The sequence below is a fragment of the Solanum stenotomum genome, chromosome 3 (assembly GCF_019186545.1).
Source record: "Solanum stenotomum isolate F172 chromosome 3, ASM1918654v1, whole genome shotgun sequence".
Lineage (NCBI taxonomy): Eukaryota > Viridiplantae > Streptophyta > Magnoliopsida > Solanales > Solanaceae > Solanum > Solanum stenotomum.
The window spans coordinates 3,012,569-3,035,224 of NC_064284.1; the positions used below are offsets into that span (position 1 = coordinate 3,012,569).

The 22,656-nt window shown below is 35.9% G+C and overlaps 3 protein-coding genes and 1 non-coding gene across 4 annotated transcripts; 2 read left to right on the forward strand and 2 right to left on the reverse strand.

Annotated features, from left to right (window-relative positions):
• Positions 1-10,008: 10,008 nt before the first annotated feature.
• LOC125860196 (molybdate transporter 2) lies at positions 10,009-11,502 on the forward strand. The gene has a single exon (XM_049540106.1). It carries the CDS (start codon positions 10,015-10,017, stop codon positions 11,395-11,397), a length of 1,383 nt encoding a protein of 460 aa, XP_049396063.1. The 5' UTR covers positions 10,009-10,014; the 3' UTR covers positions 11,398-11,502.
• Positions 11,503-13,651: 2,149 nt separating this feature from the next.
• LOC125858532 (uncharacterized) lies at positions 13,652-17,274 on the forward strand. Its single transcript, XM_049538334.1, has one exon. The coding sequence runs from the start codon at positions 14,050-14,052 to the stop codon at positions 17,203-17,205; it is 3,156 nt and encodes a 1,051-aa protein (XP_049394291.1). The 5' UTR covers positions 13,652-14,049; the 3' UTR covers positions 17,206-17,274.
• Positions 17,275-17,784: 510 nt separating this feature from the next.
• On the reverse strand, positions 17,785-17,856 carry TRNAD-GUC (transfer RNA aspartic acid (anticodon GUC)). The gene has a single exon. It is a non-coding gene; the product is annotated as a tRNA-Asp (tRNA).
• A 1,725-nt stretch (positions 17,857-19,581) lies between these two features.
• Positions 19,582-21,036, reverse strand: LOC125859554 (gibberellin 3-beta-dioxygenase 1-like). Its single transcript, XM_049539324.1, has 2 exons — positions 20,460-21,036; positions 19,582-20,348 (listed from the first exon to the last, which is right to left on the reverse strand). Exons 1-2 carry the CDS (start codon positions 20,909-20,911, stop codon positions 19,727-19,729), a joined length of 1,074 nt encoding a protein of 357 aa, XP_049395281.1. The 5' UTR covers positions 20,912-21,036; the 3' UTR covers positions 19,582-19,726.
• Positions 21,037-22,656: the final 1,620 nt, after the last annotated feature.

The following is a 22,656-nucleotide window of genomic DNA, read 5'->3' on the forward strand; positions in this document are numbered from 1 at the left end:
AATTCCTATGCCAACAGTATATCTCCCCCCCACCCCTCACGTTTTCCATCACATCTGCATACTCTGTCTTTCGTCATCATCAATCTCCTATCCCAAGTTCATCTCCCCATTCTCTTTCTTTCTTCCTTCTTCATCATAAATCTTCTTCACTAAATCATCTATGTTGTCCGAACAACCGATACAAACATGCACATAAGAGAGGAGAAGTCAAGATACTCATAAGCTAAAATCTGATATGTTGTTCGATTTGTATAATAAAAAATGGACTTCATGATAATGTTGTAACGACTCGAAAAAAGATGATAGGCTAAGCAAGAGCCTACGACTTTGTGTTGACTTTATAATGAGGTTCTATGAGGGGTTTTTATGTAATTTCATTTTAATTGTGTAACATCCGACAATTTAAAATGAATATGAAGAAGCTTGAAATTGGAAGTAGTCACTTTTGGAAAAAAAAATTCAGAATCTGGAAATTTGGTTAAGTGTGGGAAGTTAGTGAGTTTTTGGCCAACTTTGAACAGTCATGACTCCTAGCTCAGGATGATCCAGAAGTGTTTCCAGTTATGTTTGGAAAGCCCTTGGAACGATCTTTCCAACGCCACCGAGTTTGCTCGATTCCGAGTTCATATGAGCGAGATAGGCCCTTTGAAAGTTGGGCAGTTGGCAAGGAGTCCGTCCGGAAATTTAAGGGCATTTTGGTCTTTTCACAAATCTTTTCTTTTGAGGTTATATTATTGTGTTAGGCTGATTGTGGATCATTTTTGTTCCATTTTAAAAGAGTAAGAGTTAGGGTTCTTGAGTGAAGAAGAGAAGAAGAGAGAAAGAAGAAGTTGGAGCTAGGGTTGAAGATTTTGAGTTCCTTCTTCTTCAATTTTCGTGGGTTTTCAACTTAGAGGTATGGTGACCCTTGATCCTTAATCAATCTTTCTTTCAAAGAGTCCAATCAAAAGAGTTTCAAAAAAAAAAATGTTTCAAAGAATAAATAAAATCTCAAATTCTAATCTAAGCATGGGTTCATTGGCAAAACGTTTTCTAAGCCATTATATTGATGAATTAATGTTTGATTAATGTTTTTAAGATGATTTCATATGGAATTCCTTGAAGAACCCATGATTTCCCTAAACTCCTAAATTTGCTTATGAAGTGGGTCTATTTCTATAAATTCAAAGTTGATGGAATTATATGTAAAGTGAATTGTATTGATATTTCTTGTGTTGTTTAATGTTTATTCATGATTAATTGTTGATAATGGGTGAATTAAGGGTGGTAAGCCTTATGGGTGAAGTATTGGTGATTGCTTGGATTTTTGGTGATTTTGGCTATGGCTTTGAATTATGGTAAGAAAGCTTGAACTCTCTTTATTGAATTGATTGTTGTTGGTAGGTTGAATCCACCTTTGGTGGAAGTGTTATATCTTGTTCTTGTGTGGTATTATTGTGAATTGTAGCCATGAAGGCATTGGGGAAGTTGTTGCATAATGTTGGAATATTGTATTATTGTGAATTGAGGCCATGAAGGGCATTATATGAGTGTTATTGTATTGTTATATTATTATATATAAATGAGGCTATATGTAAAGTCCTATATGAGGCTATATGTAAAGTCCTATATGAAGTTATATGTGAATGAGTTTTATGTGAAGCTATATGTGAAGGTATGATGTGAATGAGTTTTATGTGAAGCTATATGTGAAGGTATGATGTGAATGAGTTTTATGTGATCTTGTGATGATCCTATGTAAAGTGGATAGCATTGTGAGTTAAAACATGACTTCTCATGATGTATATATGAAATGATGTNGAGTTTTATGTGATCTTGTGATGATCCTATGTAAAGTGGATAGCATTGTGAGTTAAAGCATGACTTCTCATGATGTACATATGAAATGATGTTGGATTATGAAGTATCCTTAAATGAAAATGTTGTGACTTGGTTGGTAGACTAAAGTGTCCCTCCTTGTTACTTAAAGTCTTGAATGCATGAATGTGTGAAGTGGGCTAGAACTCAGAAATGGTGCCCTTTCTATAAATGCTAAAAGAGGAATTCTAGGCCAAGACTTGAATCGGCAAAACTAAGAAATGGTGTCCTTTCATAAGTCTAGCTTTCCTAAGTAAATGTAAAACCATGAAATCGGTAGACCTAATGGTGGTAGCCCTTCTTATGTGTGAAATGATGAACCTTGGACCGGTAGGCTTAAGGCACCCTTAATGAAAAATCGGTAGGCCTAAGGCACCCTTCCAGGGGGATTTAATGAGCTATCCTTAGTGAACCTTGATCGGTAGATCCTTGTGGTGCCCTTCTTGGTAGATGTGCTATGGGTCGGTAGACCTAATGATGGTGCCCTCTCTAGCACATACATGTGAATGAAATTACTTTATGGGAACTAAGGCTAAGCACCGAGTGGATATGGTTAAGATGGTAGCTCTCCTGAGTATGAGGCAAGAGTACAATGAACATCTTTGGATACCTAAACCATGTGCCTACATGAGATGTGTCCTAGTTCTACCCTTGTCAAGTAGAACACCTTCTACGGTGTAGGGTTTTATGACACCGGATTCCATGTCTAGCTCGCATGGTCTATGTCGGTTAATGCCTATTCCCTTCATGTGGGATGTGCACTCTAGTTATTGGATAGGTTCTACAACGTGTAGGTAGTAGTATGGGATGCTATCTACACATGACACGAGTAGGCTTTGAAGATACTAAAGTGAGTTTCCTAAGTCTAACGACTATTATGTGAAAGTCCCCTTATGTGCTTGAATGTCTCCAAAATGGTTTCTTAAAGAATGTTGGTCTATTGATGTTATGTTGTAAAGGAAATGTCCTTATCTAAGGTAATCTTGGAGAACACTTAAGTGTGCTTGAAAAGGTTGTATGGGCGGTCACTTCTTGTCTTACTCAAGTGTGTCTTAAGATTATATTAGGTATAGGTCCTATGGTAATGAAATGACATGTGTTCTTTTAAAGTTAAGCATGGGTTGTATATGGACATATGTTGAGTATATGTATGATTGGCTATGGTCTTATATGTCAATGTTGACTTGTATTTTGTCTCTTATACTTGTAAAGGAAAGGTTTTATCAAACGATATGAAAGCATTTACTTCCTTGAAAATGTCCTTTTTGGCATTTTTTGCATGGTCTCCATACTTAGTACTTAATTGTGCTAACCCCTTTCTTTCCCTTTTTCGACTAAAGTGTAGGGATTTGGAGATGATGACATGTCATGGCTATTTGATAGGTTTCTAAGTGTTGAAGATGAAGACTTGGTGAGTCCTCATATATTCGAGGACAATAACCCATATGTTCTTTTATGTCTTTTTAGTATTGTTTAAGTTGTGTATGGGATTGGTCCCGAATTTTGTACTCTAAAGTATTAGATGGTTTTGAGACATCGTGTATAAAGTCTAGAAAGTCTTCCGCTTGCTATTATTTTATTTTTTAATGAAATGTTTTCTTGGTAAAGAAAGTTTTTAATTCCTTATGGTTTTAGTGTCTATGCGATGAATGAATGCTAAGAGGCTTGTATTAGACCTCTTCGAGGTCGAGTACGCCGGTTACGACTAGGGGGTGATCCCGGGTCGTGACAAATGCACACAACTTAATTTGTATCGTTGCATTCTACAAGCACAGAAACGTTGATTGTATGGCACAAAGGAACTATAAATCTAGATTCTACAGGTAGAGTCATCTTATATTCTGGCTCTTCCAAGTGGAACCTAAGCACATCACAGATTCCGAAAGGTGGGATCCAGATTCCGTTCTGAAGAACAGGCCTAGGATCACATCTGAAAACTCAGATATACAAGTCGAGCAAGATGGTGTTTCAAATATTTATGTAAAAAAAAATGCAAGATCTATTCATAATTCACATTGTACTTTATGTATTTATCTTACAATCTCGATTTTGTGTTATATCAAATACAATTGCATATATCTAATATAGTTATTTTTCAATTTTTGTATCTAATATATAGCAATGTTATTTATTAGATACATATATATCTAAGAAGTATCGGTATTAATTAAGATTCTATGGCTTTTGAATCTTGTGTTATATCAGATACAAGGGGATGTATCCAACAATTAATTAATTCATATATTACACATGTTTTATAATGTATCAGAATTACTTACATATATAACATGTATATGTGTCATACTTATTAGTTTAATGTATTTGAATTATCTCATATACAGTTTAAATGAAATATGTTAAATAGTGTATTTGACACAGATACACCAAACTATATGTGATACAATAGAAAAAAAAACTTTTGTATTTGAACTACCTTATATCATAATGTATCTTAAACAAGTTAGAAAATGTATCTGAATTATTTAGGCAGTGTATTTATAATAGTTTCACACTATGTATCTGAACTACTGAATTTATAAAATACGAAATTATTCAAGAAGACGAAGTGTAAAGTTTGTTGAATCTCCAAAAAAATAATAACATAATTTTAATTATTTTTTGAAGTTGTGATACGTCAAAATATTTCATACTCCCTTAGTCCCATTTTATATGAGGTAGTTTGACTCGGCACGGAGTTTAAGAAAGAAAAGAAGACTTTTAAAACTTGTGGTCCAAAATAAATGATAGAAATTTGTGTGACTGTAAATCATTTCATTAAGGGTAAAATAAATATTTTATAGTGAAATTGTTACTTAATATAGAAATGTGTCATTCTTTTTGGGACTGACTAAAAAGGAAAGTAAGTCACATAAATTGAGACAAAGGGAGTAATTATTACAAGCGTGAATTCCTCCTTAATTTATGGTATTCAGTTACAATCTTTAGTTATATAAGCTTAACGTTATGTATCTGACTAACATGGATCTCAGATGCATGTATCTAGACGCGATAGATACATGAATCCGAGGTGAAAAATATGGTAGAACTTGTAATTATGCAAACTGAAGGGAAGAGACGTAAGTAGGCACTAAAACTAGTAGAATTTGTGTTGTTTATCCGTAGATAAATACATTGCTTAATAGATCCAATTTGTACAGTTTTCCCTAAGTTTAATTAGTGTTCCAAAAAATAGTTATTTGTGAATTTCATCCACAACTAGCACCTGTCCAAGTGTTGGCGGATTGACTATCCATATATCAAATTGGACCATCCAAGCCTAAATATTGTCGAACTTGACAATGTCCCTAATTCCAAGTCCAAAGTCTACTCCGTATGTGGGCATGGGATTTCCTCGGATACTACCAATTTCATGTTTCCTTTTTCCTTTGATTTTCTTTTCCTTGACAAAAGTATTTAGAGGTTGTTTAGTAGAACGTATTAGCAAAAATAATTAACTACGTGTTTTAATGATAATTAGTTTTGTATATTTTTTGATGCTATGTATAACTAATGTTTGCATTAGCAATGCATGTATTGATTATGCTTGCATTAATTATATATAAGATTATTTTTATGCATCGTTTGGTTTGATGCATAAAAAATAGTATGCATTGCGTAAAATATAAATTTACAAAGATATCCTCCACTACTATGGTGAAAAAGATGTAAAAAGATTTTGAGGGGCAATTGAGTTTATAATTGTAACAACTCAAGTTACCACACAAAGAGGATATATATATTAATCGTTGAAGAACCCCAAAATACAATTGAGAAATGGAAACAACAAGCAAGTAACCACTAGCGATTCCTTAAAACGAAACTCAGAATGTAATCAAAGAAATTACAGAGATGGATAGAAGGGGATGAGAAGCTTAGACTCAGAAGGGAGATAAGAGGAAACACTCTTTTCTTTAACAATTTCCATAAGTCCAATTTGCTCTCCTAAGTCGTATTTATCAACCCGAATCCCAAACATAGTCTGGCCCAATTGCTTGTTCTCGGCCCAATAGGTCTTGCCAGCCCAACAACTATTTGTGTGATCTTGGTATTCCTATTGGGTTGGACTTGGTTCATAACAATACTCTAGTCCTCAATAAGAACCTTGTCCTCAAGGTTCGAGTAGAGCCACACAGGCAATATAACATTGAATCTTCCAAAACTCAAGTGTGTGTAGAGAGCTGCAATAGTGGTGCGAAGTATAAACCAAACACTGTCAACTTGCAGAATTGAGGAAACAAATTCATTGCCTTCAAAGAATTCCATATTACCAAGAATCATAACAAAGGCCACAACTCTAAACAATTTCATCTGCTCTCTTTTGCCAAGCCAAGCAATTTTCAATACCTTTGTTATATTAACAGAATCATGAGCAGAAGTAATACATGTTGTTATTTCATAGCAATATGATTGATGGAGATAGGAAAATGATTCAGGATCCCTCAATCTACACTTCTTGTTTACCTCCATAGGTGTTTCACAGAGAAGGGAGAGATAATGATGTTTCTGTTGAAGAATTATAGCAAGAAACGATTGAGAGCTTGCGAGGAGAGGCAGTCGCATGGCTGCACCGGATGTTTTTCTAAGCTCTGCAAGCTGAATCTGTTGTACTACAGTGCGCTCTTCAACAAGTCTATGGCCACCAAAATGGGCAAGATAGCACATAAGTCTTGTAGTAGTTATAAACTTCCCCCAACTACTCAAGATATAATTACTTTTACTCTTCTCAAGCATTGACTTGTGAACAACATAAGCATCAACAATTGAAGCATTTTTCACCAACTCAAGCTCACTTTCCATCGCTATAAAACTCCAACGATCATTTTCACAAGTTTGTAGTGCAGCAAATTCATATAGTGAGAAAATGGGAGGGCAGTCAATAATTTTATCACCAGGATCCAAAATGTCATGCATTATCAACATAAGGAATTCATCAACACCATATCCAACAAGAATATACTCAAATTCAAGGACAGGACCTGTAGCATAACTAGCCGGTACACCCTGAGTGCCAAAGAAAACCATGATCTCCTCAAGCGTAGAGAAATTACGCAACTCCTGATCAATCAAGTTTGTCATGGACTTAATGCAACCTTGTATCCATTCAATACAAACAATTGGTGTAACTTCTTTCCCTTCTGGTGCCATTTTCATTGCACTAGCTTGCTCACTTATTTTCTTTCGTATGAGTTGTGCTAATAATCGTTGCGGGAGTCGAAATAACTTGGGACGTATAATATCTATAGGTGCAATTGGTTGTATCTCCCTCGATGTAACTCTTTGGGAACTATCATGAAACATAGGATTCACCTCGGAGTATGAATCATGTATTTTTGATTCTGGCAATACCATCTCGTCTACAACAGCCCACATAGCAAAAATGTTCTGAAAACTAAAATTTAATGAAGTAATAACTGTCAATGGAAGAACAGATAGCAAAACGGGAGAATGCATACACCTTAGTTGTCCGGGATCCCACACTTGAGTCATAGAGTTAGCATAAGCAATGAAGCCAACGGCACCAGTAGAGCTCAATAATAGCAGTGGCGCCATGTTCACTGTATAACCAATGAGAACCGTAGACTTGAAACTTACACCGGGATCCCATACACAAATATTTGTTGCAATTCCAAGAACAACGACAGTGTCATCACGATTAAACGAAAATTGACACAAATTATTGTTAGTATTGAATTCACGAGTAAATTTTCCATGCTCCACAAAAAGCATCAATTCATCCAAAGACATGGTACTTTGTGGAACGCTATACTCTATATCTAGAATTTGTTTTTCATGATATAGATTCTCAATAGTTGCAGGCTCCAAGAAAAACTCACCAAGATACATGTCGTCAAAGGTCTCAGATTCAATTTTTGGTTTATTAGAGCCACGATCCAGAGAATTAACAATAACATAACTCTTTGGCATTTCTTTTGGAGAACATCCATCGAACAGTTGGGCCTCACTGTGCTTAGGGCTTAATGCTGCTTCATCAAGCATTTTGTTTGGAGTATCGGGATGGACCTCTGAGACGACCATGGGGCAGAAACTAGGAAAACATTCCTCAAACACCTTAGGTGACAGAATATCGTCCAAATCAGCTTCAAATCTAGAGGTAGAGAAAGTTCCCTCCACTTCTTTGGTGAAAACTCTTGTAGACATTTTATCGAACATATTGTCCACATGACCTGAAAGGTCATTGATTAAAGTGTCCGGATGGTCCTCATTATCCACAGGGCTTGAGTTTTCTATGACCAAAGGAGAAGAAATCTCTTTGTGAAAGACTGTAGCAGCACAAATACTCACATCTTCTACTATAACCTGCTTAGACGTAACTGACCATTTGGTCTCAATCTTCTGAAGCAAAGCTAGAATATTGGAAATTTGAGTGTCCGCCACAGGAGACTTTGCATACATTCATTTCGGAAAACGCAGGGCTAACTTCTCCTTGAAATGGGTCCAATCAAAAAATTGGTTGTTGCGAAACATCCAACGGAACCACTCGAGGGCCTCACTATCGAGATATAAGGAAGGAAGAGGCAGCCAGTATTCTTCGGAGAAGCCCAGAAAATTGAAGTATCGTTCTGCCCTAGAAATCCAGTCCTCTGGATCAGCGTTGCCATTAAATCGATCTAAAACGACAACTTCCATTAGAGTACGTCGATGAAAGCACCAATGTAACAACTCAAGTTACCACACAAAGAGGATATATATATTAATCGTTGAAGAACCCCAAAATACAATTGAGAAATGGAAACAACAAGCAAGTAACCACTAGCGATTCCTTAAAACGAAACTCAGAATGTAATCAAAAGGGAAGAAGATCAGAAATTACAGAGATGGATAGAAGGGGATGAGAAGCTTAGACTCAGAAGGGAGATGAGAGGAAACACTCTTTTCTTTAACAATTTCCATAAGTCCAATTTGCTCTCCCAAGTCGTATTTATCAACCCGAATCCCAAACATAGTCTGGCCCAATTGCTTGTTCTCGGCCCAATAGGTCTTGCCAGCCCAACAACTATTTGTGTGATCTTGGTATTCCTATTGGGTTGGACTTGGTTCATAACAATAATCATGCTAATGCATGCATTAAAATCATTGCATTGCTAATACCTAGAGATCCATGGTATTAGCAATGCACATACACTATAGAGTGTAGTTATACATAGGTTGAAAAAGAGTATCATACAAGGTACTAGTAATACACAAGGCTAATGCATGCATTATTTTTTTCAATACACTCTATCAAACGATCTCTTTATTGTGTATTAAGGTGTGCATTACCAATATATGAAAATCTATAGTATTAATAATACAAAGATATCTTTATAAATAAATATTTTTATGTAAATCAAACAATGCATAAAAAAATCAATGTATAATTAATGCATATAGTACTAAGACATTCAATTTGACATCGTCTTTATACACCCTAAAACGACCCCTAATAACTTTGACAGCTAGCTTTTTAAATTGTATTTGTCTCACCCCCTTTTGCAGTTTTTAAATTATAAATTCGATCCTACTCATCCATAAAATTATTAAATAATAAATCAACCAACCATCCCCTTGATAAAAATTCAACAGGTTCCAGAAGAAAAAGCAGCTTTCAAATTTTACCAAATATGCTTTGCCTTTTGGTGTAGTGAAGAGATGATTGTGGCCTGTGGGAGGTCACTTTCATACTCCCTTAGATTAGTAATAATAGCACGACACTAGTACTTCTCATGACACCTTCCTTATCTCCAACTGAAATTCTACACTTATTTTGCTCAGATTTTGTTTGTGCTCTCGTAGATCAACTGCTGCTATCACAGATTCGAATATCAACGGCATCTTCACACATCTTAAAACACACAAACAGTTCCAACCTTCACCACTTGAAACGTTTCTAAAATGATGAATGAGTTTAAGTTAGGAAACTACCTTCCCTCTGCGGTTTTAAACATACCATAATATTTGTGTCACCTATCAAATTACATTTTTATTTACAAGTTCAACATAACCCATTTATAAATTATTTTTTAAATCTTGAATTATTCGAATTACTTTTATAATATAATATAATATAAAGGGAGTGTATATTAGAAAAAAATTAATCTTGACTTTCTTTTCATCATTTGTGATCACTGATACGTCCCTCCCCTGCACAGGCAAAAAATGGCAGAGCAAACTTCTGACCAAACTACTCCCCTCCTCCGCCGCAACTTGTGGCGCAGCCGCCTTTCCGCCCTTCCATTCACCGGCTCTCTCCGCCTGAAAACCTCCTTACTCTCCGAACTTGGTGGCTCCGTCGGCGATTTAGGCACCTACATCCCCATTGTCTTAGCACTCACTTTAGTCAGTAATCTTGACCTCAGCACTACCCTTATCTTCACTGCATTCTACAATATCATCACCGGTGCTATTTTCGGAATCCCTATGCCTGTTCAGCCCATGAAATCTATTGCTGCCGTCGCCGTCTCTGAAATACCTCATCTCACTGTTCCCCAAATCGCCGCCGCCGGAATATGCACCGCCGGCACACTTTTATTCCTCGGAGTCACCGGACTCATGTCCTTCTTCTACCGCTTTATTCCCCTTCCTGTTGTTCGCGGCGTTCAGCTTTCTCAGGGCCTCGCTTTTGCCTTCTCTGCTATCAAATACATCCGTTATAACCAAGATTTTACCTCTACAAAGGCTAGCGCCACCTCCCCACGTTCGTGGCTTGGCCTTGACGGCGTTATTCTGGCTCTCACTTGTGTGTCTTTTCTTATACTCGTTACTGGCTCCGGCGAAGTTGTTGAGGACGATGAAGATGAAGATGAAGACAGGAACGTTCGGCGTAGATTACGAACACTATCATCAATCCCGGCAGCTCTTATAGTATTTTTACTGGGATTGATCCTCTGTTTCGTTCGTGATCCTTCAATCATTCACGATATTAAATTTGGCCCATCAAAAATTCACATTTTGAAAATCACATGGGAAGATTGGAAAACCGGTTTTCTCCGGGGCGCGATTCCTCAGATTCCGCTATCCGTATTGAATTCGGTGATCGCTGTGTGTAAATTGTCAGCTGATTTGTTCCCGGAGAAGGAAGTGTCTGCTACTAGAGTCTCCGTGAGTGTTGGGTTAATGAATTTGGTTGGTTCTTGGTTTGGGGCAATGCCGTGTTGCCACGGGGCAGGGGGGCTGGCTGGACAGTACAGATTTGGTGGGAGGAGTGGTGCATCGGTGGCGTTTCTTGGATTGGGGAAATTGGTTCTTGGTTTGGTATTTGGGAGTTCATTTGTGAGGATTTTGAATCAGTTTCCTATTGGGATACTAGGGGTGCTTCTGTTGTTTGCTGGGATTGAATTGGCTATGGCTTCAAGGGATATGAACTCAAAGGAAGAATCTTTTGTTATGTTGGTTTGTGCTGCTGTTTCATTGACGGGGTCCAGTGCAGCATTGGGATTTGGGTGTGGTATTGTGCTGTTTTTGCTGTTGAAGTTGAGGGAATTGGACTGCTTTGATAGTTGCTTTGGGAGATCAAACGATGAAACTAGTCTCAATCCGTAACATGTTTCAGAAGACATTATTTATGTTCATTTGCTAACTCTGTATATCTATTCCTAGCATGATTGTATCAGTACAAAATCGCTTGTTTACTATCCTTCATAAGCTATATATATATATCTTTGATAAAATCTACCAAAAAAAGAAGAAAGATTATGTATTTCTTCGATATCTGTTTGTTATATATGGATCTTGTTTGCAGAATGTGTGACTATACCAATTAGGAGGCGATGTGGTTGTTGTTTGGTCCTGACTAAAGGAAAGGACCTGAACTCATAAATGAAATCGAACTAAAAGATTGGTCTAAGGTGAGGAAGAATCAGGAAAGACATTTTGTTTGAGTTAGGGAAGATTGTCTTCCAACTATATATAACACTCTCTGAATAGTAGAGTATTTAAACATAATGTAGCAATCTGTGCCTCTCTAGGTGATTTAGTAGTTGTGTACACTGTTTTAAAATCTTGGCTCGACTCTTGGTATGAAAAAAATGGTTTCTCCTGTGAAATGTACACAGAACGGGACGATAAAGTGATTTTCTCATGCTGATTCACTTGGCTAACGAGCGGGTGACTTTTGAGAGAGAAATCTAACTAGAAAATCAGACGCTAAAATAAGACAACGTCCATATTATTTCAAAGAATTACTATTTTGTATCTAACAGCAGGTATCTATAGCTTTGAAATCCATGTGTCAAGATGAATTTGCACAATGACAGAAGCATTTGACATTGATGTAGTTTCAAAGTGCCATAGCATGATGCAATTTGTAAGAATCAGGAACTATTGTTCATCCTAGACTGGGAGACTGAAGTGAAAGATGCTATATATAATGTCACGGACTTAGACTGCAACTAACACTCCGTGCAAAGTGGCTGGTCATGACAATAAGCTCTTGAGTACAGAAACAAAGCTATGTGACTGTTTCTGCTGTCTTGAGAGCAGTCATTCCTATACAAAACTGCATCTTTCATGAGCAACATCTTTGAAACAACCATTTATTTTTAAAAAAACAATGGCTACTTCCTTTGAGAAGCTATGCATGGTTGGTTCATTAAGACTAGAGTGACTCTGATGGAAGTGATTCATAAATATGCTTGTGGTTATAAGAATTTACTTTGATCAATTATAGCCACTAAATTTAATCTATGTCAGTGGCGGATGTATGTTATGGATTATGGGTAGTTGCTTTTTGCTATAAACACTAATATTTGTTTGTAATATCTAATAATTCATTCAAATTTATTAACTAAGCACCCACTTTATATAGCAATTCTCAAATTAAAAATAATTGAGCACCCATGGAATAAAATTTCTGAATCCGCCGCTGATCTATCTCATATGCACGACCTCAAGCAAAACATGGAAAAAATGGAGGAGACAAATCAGATTTGTTTAATATTTTCTTCGAGACTGTATATGCACCCATCTAAGATTCTGATGAAGCTCACATGGGCCACCCATCTAAGATTCAAATCTATTTCTTTTTTTAAAAAAATCACTTCTTTTATTACTCTTAACTAATCTCATTTTCTCCTACCAAATTGATAATACTTGCACTAAAAATATTTGTTTGAAGGAATCCCTCTTAACCTCTAAACCTGTCGAAGAAAAATATGATTCTTTTTAAAAAAGCATACTATCATCTTCATTTATTGTGACTCACAACATAATAAGTGATAAGTTTGAATAATTACAAGAAAATTATTATTCATTTTTACTCATTCAATATATTAAAAAATTCCTTTTACTTGTCCACTCTAACATATTAGTTTTCTTTTTCTATTTTTTTTTTTTTAAAGTGTGTGCACTTTCTAGTGTGAACAACCAAAACTCAACTGAGTGAGTAGTTCAAGAGTAATCCTCTGAAAATCAGGTTAAATTGATTAATTGAGATCTGATTTATTAATTAAGCAACTATTTTGGTTCTTTTCCGACCAAAATATTATTAAGTAAATAAAAACAGAGATTAGAGGAGTTGGGACATATTTCCTCCGTCTCATTTTATATGTCATCCCTTTCTATAAATAGTTGAACCATAATACTTGTCATTTTATAAAATTTATGGATAAATTATCATATTTTGTCTATTATACCCTTGATAGAATAATTAATTAATCTTGAAAATGTATTCATCATTTATTATAAAGTTGACTTATGAAAACATTAAATAAGCATAAAAGAATAAAGTTATATCATTTCTTAATGCAAGTGCAAAGTAAAAATATAATATATAAAATGATATAGAGGGAGTAGTTTGTAAGAAATATTTGACTTAACATCAACAGTGTCGCCATCATCAGCTGCCTTGACTTCAACTTCACACCTTACTCTCTCTACTTACCCTAATTATCAAAATCAAAGCACCAACTTCTCTCTTTTTTCTCAAATTGATCATCATTCTACCTTTTTTTTCTCTGTTCTATTTCTCTCTTTCTATGAAGATTTGAGTTACCAGGTAAGTGCACGTTGCTATTTCTTCATCAAGATTCACTAATTCCCATCTCAAAGACTTGATTTTGATAAGTTCCCAAGTTTGTTTTTACTGTTTTGATTTCGATTTTAGCAAGTTCAATCTTAATTCTAAAAAGGGTTAGTCATGAATTTCTCTGTTTTCCACTAATACTTGAAGAATCTTGATTTAAGGGGTTAGGGGAAATGTCTTTTTTTGCTTCTTTTTGGACAATGGCTAGTATTGTTATCTGGTTGATGTTGCTGTCTGTTGGTTTTGTTCATTCTTATGTGGTAGATGGCGAGTTAGGACCTAGGACTAGAACTTCTATGCCTTACAAATACGAAAGAACTGATGAAGTCAAAAAAGAATGTGCTTTTGTTTTAGCTTCTGCTTCTGAATTGGAACCTGATGATAACAGAATCTATAGCATAAAACATGAATTAAGTTTTCTGAATGGAGATTGGTGGCAAGTGTCTAATGGGGCTGCTTCAATAATGCCTTTTGATGATAGAGATCTTGCAAACAGATCATCGGATCTTCGATCTCCGTTGAACTTAGTTTCTTTTTGGGTTACGAATGTTGATCGTGCTCATCTGTCTAAGACATCTGTGAGTGTTAGTGGGATATTGCAGATCGGTATCACCCTAGATGGCTTGTTTTCAAGTAAACCATACGAGAGAAGTCCTCATTTTGACATTTGGCCCGGTCATTCCCAGCTTTCGGTGACTTTTGAAGGAGTATACATGGAATCGAAGAAAAATCAAGGGGAAAGAGTCATGTGTTTGTTAGGGACAACGATGTTGCCTTCTCGTCAGCAAGAGTCAACTGATCCATGGCAGTGGGTAAAGGAATCTGGTTATACTAATCAGCCACCTCTTATGCAAGATGATCGAATTTTGCTGGTGCTTCATTATCCTAGAACAAATACACTCGCAAATAGAGCTATTCTAGGAACCATGAAAAGCTTAAACCCAAAGACGAGTTTTAAGTACTTTGATGAAGTTCATATGTCTTCTTGGCTGGGAACTTCTTCAAAGTACGAATTTGGCTCTGAAAAGTTTGTGTCAAAAGCTTGTGATCCATATCCGTACAAAGATAGTCTGAGTACTGAGATAAATACATATAGAGGGCTTGACTTCTGCTATATTCTTCAAAGATTCACTCATCAAGAAGCCTTAATAGTTGTTCCGAACTGGAAATGCAACGGTACAGATGATTTTTGCAGTCAATTGGGTCCATTCAGATCGGACAAGGAGATAAATGCCACGGATGGGGGTTTTAAGGACGTCAAGCTTGTCCTTCAGGATGTTCGATGTGATACAATATCTGTAAAAGATAATGTCACTTCTTCTAGGGTCTCTTCTGTGTTTAGAGTGATTTCTCCATTGGAGAATCAGTTCACTGCAGCACAAAGGACTGGGCTTAATAACATGACTCTTTCTGCTGAGGGAATCTGGAAATCTTCCAGTGGACAGCTTTGTATGGTTGGTTGCCATGGAGTAGTTGGTGCAGAAGACAGCAACTGTGATTCTCGAATCTGCTTGTATGTTTCGCTCTCCTTTTCTATAACACAAAGGAGCATAATTATTGGTCATTTTTCCAGTATTGATGGAAGCAGTAGGCGTTACTTTCCTTTATCATTTGAGAAACTGATCCGCCCTGTTGAGCTGTGGGATCAATATACTGCTTCTCTTCCATACTACAAGTACTCAAAAATCAATGCAGCTGCTACAGTCCTTGAAAAAAATGAGCCCTTTACCCTTGGTTCAATGTTTAAGAAATCACTGTTGACATTCCCAAAACTGGAGGATGCAGATTCTTTTCCTGTCAGCCTTTCGATTCTTTCTGAGGATCTCTCCCTTCACACATCAGCAGTTGCAGATCAAATTGCTGGCTCAGCTAACCAAAGAGTTGAAATTGAAATGGAGATTCTTTCTCTTGGTCCAATGTTTGGGCCTCTGACAAACGGTTCCATCGGTGAAAAAGAGAATTCTTATCATGCCAAGGCTGAATACACAGAAAAACAGCTTCTCTTAAATGTTTCTGCTCAACTTAGTCTCATTGGGACGTCATACAATAACATCTCATTGCTTTTTGTAGAGGGACTGTATGATCCACATGTTGGAAAGATGTACCTCATTGGTTGCAGGGATGTTAGAGCCTCCTGGAAAATACTATCAGAAAGTATGGACCTTGAGGCTGGATTGGATTGTCTGATTGAGGTGGTTATAACATACCCACCAACCACTGCTCGTTGGTTGGTCAATCCAACAGCTAAAATCTATGTATCCTCTCAAAGACCTGAGGATGATCCTCTCTATTTCAATCCCGTAAACATTCAAACATTCCCCATTATGTACAGGAAGCAGCGAGAAGACATTCTTTCCCGTAGGGGAGTAGAGGGCATCCTCCGCATCTTGACCCTCTCTCTGGCGATCTTTTGCATTCTCAGCCAACTAATTTACATCAGAGATAATGCGGAATCAGTTCCGTATGTCTCGCTTGCCATGCTAGGTGTCCAAGCTCTTGGCTACGGACTGCCTTTGATCACAGGTGCAGAGGCTTTGTTCAAAATGATGGGTTCTGAAATCAATGAGACTCCGTCTTATGATCTTGACAACAGCCAGTGGATTCGTCTGATTGATTATACTGTCAAGGTTCTTGTGCTTGTTGCCTTTTTAGTAACAGCGAGGCTCAGCCAAAAGGTGTGGAGATCCCGTATCAGATTATTGGCAAGGAGCCCTCTTGAACCACATCGTGTTCCAAGTGACAAGTGGGTACTTCTCAGTACACTGGTAATACATGCTGTTGGATATATGATTGTTCTGTTTATCCACTCCTATAATACAAGCCAGAAACCTCTTCATGCTGAACGTTACATAGATTCCACTGGAAATTTCCACACCTTGAGGGAATGGGAAACTGAATTGGAGGAGTACATGGGTTTGATTCAAGATTTCTTTTTGCTTCCTCAAGTGATAGGCAACCTTGTTTGGCAAATCCATTGCAAACCACTTAGGAAGCTATATTCTATTGGACTTACGTCCGTTAGACTTCTGCCTCATGTGTATGATTACATCAGATCTCCTGTTCCCAATCCCTATTTCTCCGAAGAATACGAGTTTGTGAACCCCAGGTTTGATTTTTACACCAAGTTTGGAGACATTGCCATACCAGTGGCTGCAGTTGTACTGGGAGTTGTTGTGTATATTCAGCAGAGGTGGAACTATGAGAAGCTTAGCCAAACACTTAGACTGGGCAAGATTAAGCTTCTACCAGCTGGGTCCCGAGTTTATGAGAGGTTACCTTCTGCTGAAGCTGAACTTACCTCGGGTGTCAAAAACCGGGATGTCGACTGACTGAGATCTTACTGACTTGTTGTATGTACATTTTGAGCAGTTTCTTGCGGAATTGTTTCTTTTCTGAAATATGTTTTTACCTGTCTGATAATGAGGTACATAATTTACTTAAAGAGTCCATCATGCATGAGATGTTCCAATAATTTAACAAAGATTCTTACTGGTCTTTGACCATGAAATGGTTCTTGATAATCATGTTATCGTAGGCCCTTTCCAAATATTATTAGCTTCTATGTTGCTCAGACCACTCTCTCGGTGACAATTTTTGAAGAATCCGAGCTACATAGATTAGCTTAGTGCCCATGATGTCTAATAGATATGTTCTGTTAAGCACATTAAGGAACATGTGAAGATTACTGTTACTGGAATACCTTACTTCATGCAAGAGCACTAAAAATGAAAACTTTGTAATGGATCTCAGAGCAGTGCGACTTAGCTAGGACTAATGCTCAGATGGGACAAGAAAGATTGTCACAATTTTAACCAAAAATGTAGCAAACAATCTTAAATTTTTCTACCAAAGCTGGCCAGTAGATCACCAAGCATTATTTGGGCACGGCAAAAATAAAAAAGTTTAAGCGCCGCTGCCGGGGATCGAACCCGGGTCACCCGCGTGACAGGCGGGAATACTTACCACTATACTACAACGACTTTGTTGTTAAGTAATTGAGTAAGTTGCTTAAATTGGTATGACTTTTTCAATGATTTAAGTACAACAAAATCACATGACAAAACGATGTGACAATATACAATCTAATCACTGAAGAAACCAATTAGTATCTATTTTTGTTTTCTTTTAATTAATAAGTTGTTTATAATTGGTCTCTTATATAATTTAATTTAATGTAATTACTACGAAAGGTTACAGTGGGATGAAGTACTCCTCTATATTCTTAATCAGATATCTCTTAATTAATCTCCAAAATTAATATTGCCTTCAATAGGAAATATTTTTACTCATAATGAAAAAAAATTCAAAGTCACATAACCTTGATCAAATTGCCAAAAGTGTATATCAGAAACTTGGAAAGAAACAAAAAGGATTTTTCGAATAGGAGAAGAAAATCAACGATTTTCAATCGAAATGCGGTATTAGATATTATTTAAGTGACCTTATGATAAATCTTACTTGTTACCTCAATCTACTATACAAGTAAATTACTCTTGTATACATATATAACATACTGGTATACATACCCATATTGAATTATTGAAAGTTGTCATATATATATCCAATATTATTTCACCTGAATATGATCTAGTGCCACTTGATTTTTCATCCTACAGAAGGGGCAGGAATAACTGAGAACACAACTCTCACGGTCCAATCAAGACTTAACATTATCTTTACAAAAAAAATAAATTTGCATGTGTGAAGACAAAGGTGTTTTTTGGTTTGGGGTTTGGCATATATTATATTTTGTGGAGAAAAAAAAGGCACATGATTTCTTAAGAGAATCACTACTAGTATGTTGGAGGGATATGGGAGTGTCTGCCATCTCTATAGCTATCTTTAAGAGTGGGTACGGTGTTAGCACAACATCACTTGTTGAGGTACACACAAACACACACCGACTTGTACGCCGTAATAATACATTAGAATGACTAATGTTTCTTATTACGATGGTGGGCTTTTGTTTTCTTCTATGTTTGATGTTTGGTTCAGCTATTATTTTTTAAGAAAGATTGATTTGCCGTCGTAATGTTTGATCTAATCTATTTAATCTTGTCCTCGTCTTTGTATTTGGTAAGTTGTAACGTAACATCACTAAAAACATGTTTCTTCTTATGTCTTCTAATTACTATTTATTCAATGTCCCTACATGACACTTTATTGTGAAGAAAAGTCAACTAAATGTAATTATTAAAGTAATTTTAATAAGTAATTTGATAACCATAAAAATAAGTATTAAAGTAACGGATAAACTTTGTGTTTAGTCAAGCGATGTTGTAACTGTAACTGGGGCAGAGTGCCCTAATATTCAAACTCATCCATCTTCCCTCTATCCACCCACCGCGCGCAACAGAAGTGCCAACACACCTTGTTCCTTGTTTGCATCTCTTTTTTTTTTTTTTTGAATGATGTATATGATTGATTGACCTTTAACTTATCCTCTAGTACTAGTAAGCGCCCCATTTCAATGGGAACCCTTCATTTTGTCCAATGTGTTATACAATATATGTATGTCTAATTTCTATGTTATTATATATTAAAGATTATTTGTACATATCTTATCATTTAGTTTTTAAGATTTTTAATATTAAATCCAAATATGTTTTTAAAGTTAAATGTTCATATCTATGATAGAACTCTACATATAAAAATTATGTTCTGGATCGAAATAATGAATTAAGACGAATCTGCTGACCTAAAAGCTACACATGCCTCTTTATAAAAGTTCTCACAAAGATAAAGATTGACCAGAATTCTTCCAATGGGTCAAAAAGGAACACAAGTAGATATCTATTTTCAGAAACAAAACAAAAAAAAAAAGAAAAAAAGTGGAGACTTTTAGTTATATTAGCCTACTTGGACACCACTTTGATCTTTAGAATTGGCAAACCCAATACGAGGAGCGCAGACCCGAACAGATGAAAGTGCCTTGTCGAAATGTTTTGCCTTAGTTCCCAAATACTCACTCCACGTCACTGGCCTGTACATTGGAGGGTTCCTTTGATCTACCAATTTCGATAGAGGTGAAATTTTAACCCCTGACGGTGGCCCATATAGATAGGCCACCGAAAGACGATGTCTTGTCCTGTTCACTACTGCCCGATGTAGAACACTCGGGTACAACCCGTTTGACAATATGTGTAACAAATCACCCACGTTGATAACTAACGCCCCGCGAAGCGGAGGAACCGTTACCCACCCGTTTCCTTCTCTAAATACTTGTAAGCCACTTGTATTGTTTTGGTGAAGGATTGTTAATATGGTAGAATCCGTATGTGCAGCAAGACCCATGGCCCGATCCGGATCCGGACAAGCCGGGTAAGAATTTAGTTGTAGGGCCGAACAACCGCTTCTTGGGCCAACGGCCCATTTCACATCTTCTTTTGTTATTCCAAGGGACCCAAGCATTAAACCCATTAGTCTTCCCGCTAGCTTTTCCATTTCATTTTCGTACTCTTCGATGACGTCACTGAAAAATTCATTATTAAAGAGACGAAATAGTTATTAAGAAAATAATAATTAGTGCGTGAACTTAATATTTTCAACGGATAGTATATATCATTGGGATTAATTAAAGTACCAAAATTTATTGTAATTGTGTGGCCAAAGTTGGCGGGCATGTTCAAGAGGGGAGCCAAAAATTGTGAATCCTTCGGACCACATGAGCTTAGAGAAAAAAGAAGAAATTCGAGCAACCCCATAGCCAGCGATGCCATCGGACGATCGAGCTGCTTTTAATTTTTGCTGCATCGGAAGGGAAAATAGTCGAGTACCGCACGTTTCCATATCGTTAAGTAATCGTTGAGAGATATTGTGGTTTACGATTTGGAACGCACCCCATGTTTTGCATGCATGGCCAATTCTATCGATAGCAAATTTATCATCGTTTAGATCGATTACTGGAATAGACTCCACATTAATATTACGCGATCCATCATCGTCTAATGAGGATCTCCATGCATGTGATTCGGGTAATTCTTTTATCGAGTACAAATCGAGTTGTTTTTCTGATGATGAGATTATTGAAGGCATAGTAGTAGAAAATTAGGAGTTATTGGAATTGAAGAAGAGGAGGAATTGGAGTTTAGTTGTGAAGAGGTGATGAAAATGAGAAGAATATATATAGACAAGGAATGCTGGGAAGAAATAATAAATATGTATATAGAAATGAAAGACTGTAAAATTTGAGTGGTTTTGGGGAAGTGTTGGTGTCGATATAAGGAAGGGGACAAGAAATGAAAGCAAGCAATGGATAGAGTAGACTATCATTGGACAAACGAAAGATCAAAAGTTTAATGGACCATCATGTCCTCTAGGCAAAATTTAATCCATAACATAGATATACTCGGACGAACAGATTAGCTTTTCCATAAATCTTGTATTTGTATGAGAAAATATATGTATATTAACCTGTGATTATCCTAACAAAATTGATTGGTGATTCAATGATAAGGAAGGGGTCATGGAAATGCTTTCCAAACTAGTGCTCTAGGTTCGAAAATATTTTTCTCTTCTTTCCTAAATTTTAGAACCCCTAAATTCTTAATTCTGACTTTGTCTCTCAAATAAATTGAAATAAAAACAATGTACTCCACTATGGATCAAATTATTACTGCACGTTAAGGCATCCATCTCTAATATTCTTTCCCACACATATGAGACATTCTTTCTCCCTTTATAGTATAACCATTAACGTCGCAACGTTGTTTGGGTATATATCATTAGTCATGTGCTTAGATAAGATAATGTTTTAATATTGTCATAATTAAAAGTCAAAATGAGAATTTGCATTTGGAATATATACTATTAAACAAGTATTTAACCAAATATTAATAAATAGTTATTTATTTAGTTTTAATAAAGATTTATACAAATAATAGATTGGCTATATATAGTAGATCATTTGGTGTACATTATTTTAACTGATCTGTAGAAGATAACTATCGATTCTTATAAGTATAAAGTTTATGTCCACAACTAAAGATGGAAATTGGACAAACTATCTCTATGGTTATAGCACAAAATTAAACAAAATTTATCTTGATTAAGAAAATGTTATAGTTCTAACTTTTTTATGCTAGTACATTGTGTATATATCGAACAAATCAAACACAGATAAATATTTTTATTGACTTAATAAAATAATCTTTTAGTTCATAAAATATACTTACAATACTCTTGATTTTGATATAATTATTATTAGTTAGGTATATTGTTTACTATGTATTAAGAAGCGAGTTTATTTTAAAATATGCTTAATAAATTGGATAATTATAATATAAATTAGTGAAATAAAAGGGTTTAAAATGCCCCTCAAGTATTTGAATTAGTACAAAACTATCCTCCATCCACCTATCGGCCCTAAAATATCTTTGACGTCCACCTTTTGGCTCAAAGATACCCTCAATGTTAATCCTTTGACTCATATTTGCCCTTATTTTTAATAGCTCCCTAAAAGTAAAATTATTAAATATTTATTTATTATATTGCTTAATGTGATTGGTCCAAATTTAAACCCTTCTCAAATAAATAATAAAAATGTTATTTTTAAAATTTCTATTTTTCTATAAAACCAATTATGATTCATATTTTGACCCGATACACTTGAAAATAATATTGAAAAAATAATTTCATGATATCTTCGTATTGACCTATTTTAAATCAACCCCAATTTATTATAACGTAACCCAACTCATAAATGGGGATCCAACTAAAAACTATACTTACCTCGACTGATTGTCCATCTAAAAATATTATTATTTTCATTAATATAAAAT